General features: G+C 49.5%; 1 protein-coding gene across 1 annotated transcript in view; it reads left to right on the top strand.

Moving 5' to 3' along the window:
* Nucleotides 1–4,844: 4,844 nt before the first annotated feature.
* Oaz1 (ornithine decarboxylase antizyme 1) overlaps nucleotides 4,845–5,017 on the top strand; it is a 3,104-nt gene continuing 2,931 nt past the window's right edge. The window contains 1 exon segment of the mRNA XM_019209084.1: nucleotides 4,845–5,012. Within this exon segment, the coding sequence (XP_019064629.1) occupies nucleotides 4,944–5,012 (69 nt within the window). The 5' untranslated portion in view covers nucleotides 4,845–4,943.

The raw sequence follows: 5,017 nt of genomic DNA, 5'->3' as shown, positions 1-5,017 counted from the left end.
AAAAAAAAAAAAAAAAAAAAAAAGAGTCCAGTGTGGTGGCACACACCTGTCATCTCAGCCCTCCAGAGGCTGAGGCAGGAGGATCACTGGGAGTTCAAAGCCATCCTGAGCTACACAGTGAGTTCAGGCCAACCTGAACTAGCTAGTGAGATCCTGTTTCAAAAAATAAACAACAAAAAGAAAAAAAAATGAACTGAGGAATAGCAAAACCCAATTTTTTTGATCTTTTTCATTTTTATCTTTTAGTATTTTAATTTTTTTATTATTTTTAATTTTTATTTATACCTCTTGGTTTAACATTGAAAATTTTCACGTGTAGGAAAGTTGAGAGAATTGTATGGCACACATCCATATACCAGCTGGACTCTACAGGTAATATTTTGCTTTGTTTTTCTTTTTTGTAGTGCTGGTGATAGAACCCAGGGCTTCCTATATGCTAGGAAAATGCTCATTACTGAGACACACTCCTATATATCTTGCTTTTTTTTTTTCTTTCAGTGCTGGGGTTTGAACTCAGGATGGTCCACCACTGAGCTACACCTTCAGCCCGCTTTATTTTTTATTTTGAGACAGGATCTCGCTAAGTCACTAAATTGCCCAGGCTGGGCTTGAACTTATGATCCTCCTGCCTCAGCCTCCCAGAGTGCTGGGATTGAGGGCCGTGCTACCACCGGGGTCTACTTTCTTTTGCGGGGAGTACAGGATATTGAACTCAGGACCTTATGCTTATGAGGCAGGCGCAGTGCCACTGAACTAAATCCCTGGTCCTGGGTCTACTTGTTTCTTTTTTTTTTTTTTCTTGTACTGGGGATTGAACTCGGGTCCTTGCGCTTGCAAGGCAGGCCACCGAACGGCTGAGTTAAATCCCTGGCCCTGGGTCTACTTATTTCTTAAATTTCATTTTACTTGTAGGTATCTGTCTCTGTTCCCAAAACACTTCAGCACAGAACACTACTGACTAGAGATCAATATACACTTGTAGTTTAGGTGTGATTGGATTGATTGATTTTGCGGTACTGGGAATTGAACTAAGGAACCTGCGCTTCTGAGACAAGTGCAGTGCCGCTGAGGTAAATGCTTGGCCCCAGATTTTAGATAAAACTTACACAGCAGGAGACGAACAGGCCTGGGAGGAGTTCTGTTCAAAGGTCACGGCCACCAAGATGCTGGGCACACCCGGCCCTCTGCCTTTTCATGTCCCGCAGATCCCACCCTAAGCGTCCTCTCTCTGCCCTGGGGTCAGAGGGCAGCACGGTCTCCTAGGGCCGAATCCAGTCTCAGCGGCAGGGCTGCTCCTCCCGAGGCTCTGGGGAGAACCCAGTCTCCATCCGGGCCCCTCAAGGCGCCTGCCGCCCTCGGCTCGCGGCCCCGTCCTCCATCTGCCGAGCCAGCAGCCTCTTCTGTCTTCAGCCTCTCTACCTCTCTCCCCGCTGTGCCTGCTCAGGGGGACCTGAAGGACACTGGGGCTGGGGTAGTCAAGATGACCCCTTCTCGGGTCCTTAGCCCATGTGCAGAGTAACCTTCTGCCACCAGAGTGACATCTTCTCAAATACTGGGGGTCCGGATGTAGACCTTTGGGGGTCATTATTCATCTGACCACACTCACAATCCACAAATCCTCTCTTCTCCTCCCTCTTTCAGTTCTGGGGACTGAACCTAAGCTTTTGCACACTGAGCTATATCACAGTCTTAAAAAAAATGTTTTTTTTTTAATTTGAGATAGTGCTTTGTGACCCCAGAGCATCCTGAAACTTGAGACCCTCCTGCCTCTGCCTCCTGAGTGGCTAGGATGATGAGTATATATATATATATATCACTTGATTTTGGAGGGTGATCCTGATCCTGGCTGGCATGGGCCCTCCATTGTTGGCCTTCCTGTCCTTTGTCTTCTGCTGTTTCTTCCTAGCTCTCAACCCTCTCCCCCTCCAGGAAGCCCTACCTGACTTCCCTCGGAGTCTCTGCTGCCTGTGGCTCCCTCGTTTCCTTCAGAGTCCCTAGGCCCCAGCACTGCAAAGAATAGAAAGTGTTTTGGATTGTGCATCGGGGACAGTCCTTGGGGGCGGCAGGAAGCAGAGAAGGAGCAATGGATCTTTCTCATCCAGTGCTGGGGGCCCCCAACGTCGGGGAACCCATCCTGGTTGGGGGAAGCTGACTCCTGAAGCACAGTGCCCTAACTGTGTGAGTGACAGGAGCCAAGACCCCATAGTCCTCCAAGCCCGGTCCACGGCTTCCCTCTGCCACATTTCTGCAGGCTGCTGTCTTTTGTTTTGTTTTGTTTTTTTGAGACAGGGTCTCACTAGGTAGTTGAGACTGACCTGGAGCTCACTATGTAGCCCAGGCTGGTCTCGAACTCACAGCGATCCTCCTGCCTCAGCCTCCCGAGTGCTGGGATTATAGGCACGCGCCACCATGCCCGGCTTGCTCTTTTTTGTTTTGTTTTCTTTTGGGATAGGGTTTCACTATGTGCTTCAGGCTGGCCTTGAACTCATTATGTAGCCCAGGCTGACTTCAAACTGGCTGTGATTCTCCTGCCTCAGCCTCCCCAGTGTTGAGATTACAGGCATGCGCCAACACCCCAGGGATGAACCCCAGGACCTCATGTGTGCCACTCAAGTGCTGGGCACTAAGCTGCACGCCCAGGCTTGGTTTCTTTTCATCAAGTTACTGGCTTATTTCTTTGCACCCACAAATGGAAGCCTGTGTTGGCCATCAAGGGCAACAAGGCCTGCCAAGGAAGAAACCCTCCCTGCCCAGTGTCTCTCTGGAGGTTTCCGGGGTCCCCTGTGACCTCCACAGGCCCCAGAAGGTGCCTAATGCCATTCCTCAGCCTAACGGAGCATTCCAAAGCCAAGCAGAGTCCATCCCACCATGCAGGGCCACTGACGACCGGAGTTACTTTCATGCCTGAGGCATTGCTGTTCCCCAGTGCCTGGGGCTGCTGTGCACGCCTGGCCCAACTGCGTTCCTTGGGGAGCTAAGCAGAGGTCAGAAAACAGATTTCCAAATCTGGGGCTGTGGCTCAGTGGGGAAGTCTTTGCCTTATTTGCTCCAGGCCCTGGGTTGCATCCCAGCACCACAGAAGAAAAGGAAAATGCTCAAGTCTGTTTAGCCTAAATAACAAGTCTAAATAACCACAAAGGTATTAATACTACTCTGAGTCAGTACGCTCAAGCTCTCCGTGTGGGTGGGCATCTGGAAGCCCACTCTCTGAATAGATTCTCTGTACAAAAATCAGGGACAATCTAACATTAAGTAAAAAGCCATTTAGGGCCGGGCATGGTGGCGCACGGCTGTCATCCCAGCACTCGGGAGGCTGAGGCAGGAGGATCGCTGTGAGGTCGAGACCAACCTGGGCTACACAGTGAGTTCCAGGGCAGTCTGAACTACATAGTGAGACCCTGTCTCAAAAAACCAAAAAATAAAAAAAAAAAGCCATCTGTGGGAGGACAAGGCCAGAGGATCAAAAGTTTGAGTCCAGCCTGGGCAACTCAGTAGCCTAGGGAGACCTTGTCTTAAAATTAAAATATAGAAAAGAGGACTGGGGACACAGGTCAGTGTAAAGGCCTAGGTTCCATCTCCAGTACAACAACAAAACAAAACAAATTAAAGCTATGAAACGGGCTGGGGTGAAATGCAGCAGTAAACTATCTGCTTAGTATGCACTGGGTTCTGTCCCACAAAACACAGCAGGACCTGCAGATGTACCAGCCTTTCCTGGGGAACAGCAGAATTTAGTTCATACATAAAATATGAACTCTCCTACATTTAACTGTGAGGTAGAATATTTTTGCCTGGTAAACCCAAATTTTAGTCTACATGCAAAGTATATTCCTTTATTTAACTGTAAGTCCCATCTTTGCTCGTTGAAAGCATATTGCAGATTATACATGAAATGTGTTTCTAATTTTTTTTGCTGAAGTCTGAATCGTAAATCACAGAAGTACTTTATTGGGCTTAGCTGCAGAAGAAGAAAATTTTTTTTGGAATGGAGACGGAATCCAGGACTTTCACACTGAGCTACATCCCCAGCCCTTTTTATTTTTTATTTAGAGAAGGGCTGGGCTTCAACTTGCTATTCTCCTACCTCAGCCTCCCAGAGTGCTAGGATTAGTCTCCCTTTGTAGTTCAGGCTGGCCTCGAACTCGCAGCGACCAAGTGCTGGCATTACAGGCATGCGCCACCGTGCCTGGCACTGGTGAATTTTCATTTTGCTTGGAGCCGTGATCCTTACATATAGGCAAAATTTATCGGAATTTATCAGCAAGAATAATTTCACTAGGTCCAAATTTTACAAGAAACATCTTAATGTTGAAAGTTTTTTTTTTTTTAAATTGAAAGTTTTCACACTGAAAAACCAAGAACATAATAATTACTATTACAAGGTCATTATTGAAAATAATTTTGTTCCACGGGGGATGAGCGCCCTCCTCCCCCCAACACCCCAGAGGCTCTCGGGGAAGAAGAGTCCCACGGGATAACGGGACCCTATAGAGGACAACAGGGACCGTAAAGGAAACATTGCAAACAGCGAGTCCCGCATCAGCGAGCAGCAGCCCCTCACCAAGTCCAGGCTGGTGGGGGCGGGACGCTCACGGTGCATTTCCGGCAGGACGGAGGCCCCGTCCCCCACAGGCTAGCAGGGTGACGCCACTAGAGAAGGCGGTACCAGAAGCACATAGGCCAATCGTCGGCATGAATTTACTTTGACCCCTCGCCTCTTACCAATCAGATTCCAGAAGAGGCGGGCGCACCTACTGTTCCCGACGGCCTCCGCGGCTCCACCCCCTCGTGTGTCTGCGTTCACAGCAGCTTGGGGGCGTGGCCTAGACCGGCGATTATAAAAGCAGGCGGCGGCTGCGGCGCCATTTTGCGAACGGCGAGCAGCGGCGGCGGCGCGGAGAGGCGCAGCGGAGGTTTTCCTGGTTTCGGACCCCAGCGGCCGGATGGTGAAATCCTCCCTGCAGCGGATCCTCAACAGCCACTGCTTCGCCAGAGAGAAGGAAGGGGATAAACCTAG

The sequence above is a fragment of the Fukomys damarensis genome, unplaced genomic scaffold (genome assembly GCF_012274545.1).
Source record: "Fukomys damarensis isolate Sample0158 unplaced genomic scaffold, DMR_v1.0_HiC HiC_scaffold_37, whole genome shotgun sequence".
Taxonomy (NCBI): Eukaryota; Metazoa; Chordata; class Mammalia; order Rodentia; family Bathyergidae; genus Fukomys; species Fukomys damarensis.
Note: the sequence above shows the minus strand (reverse complement) of the source record. Positions and strands in the feature narration are given on the sequence as shown.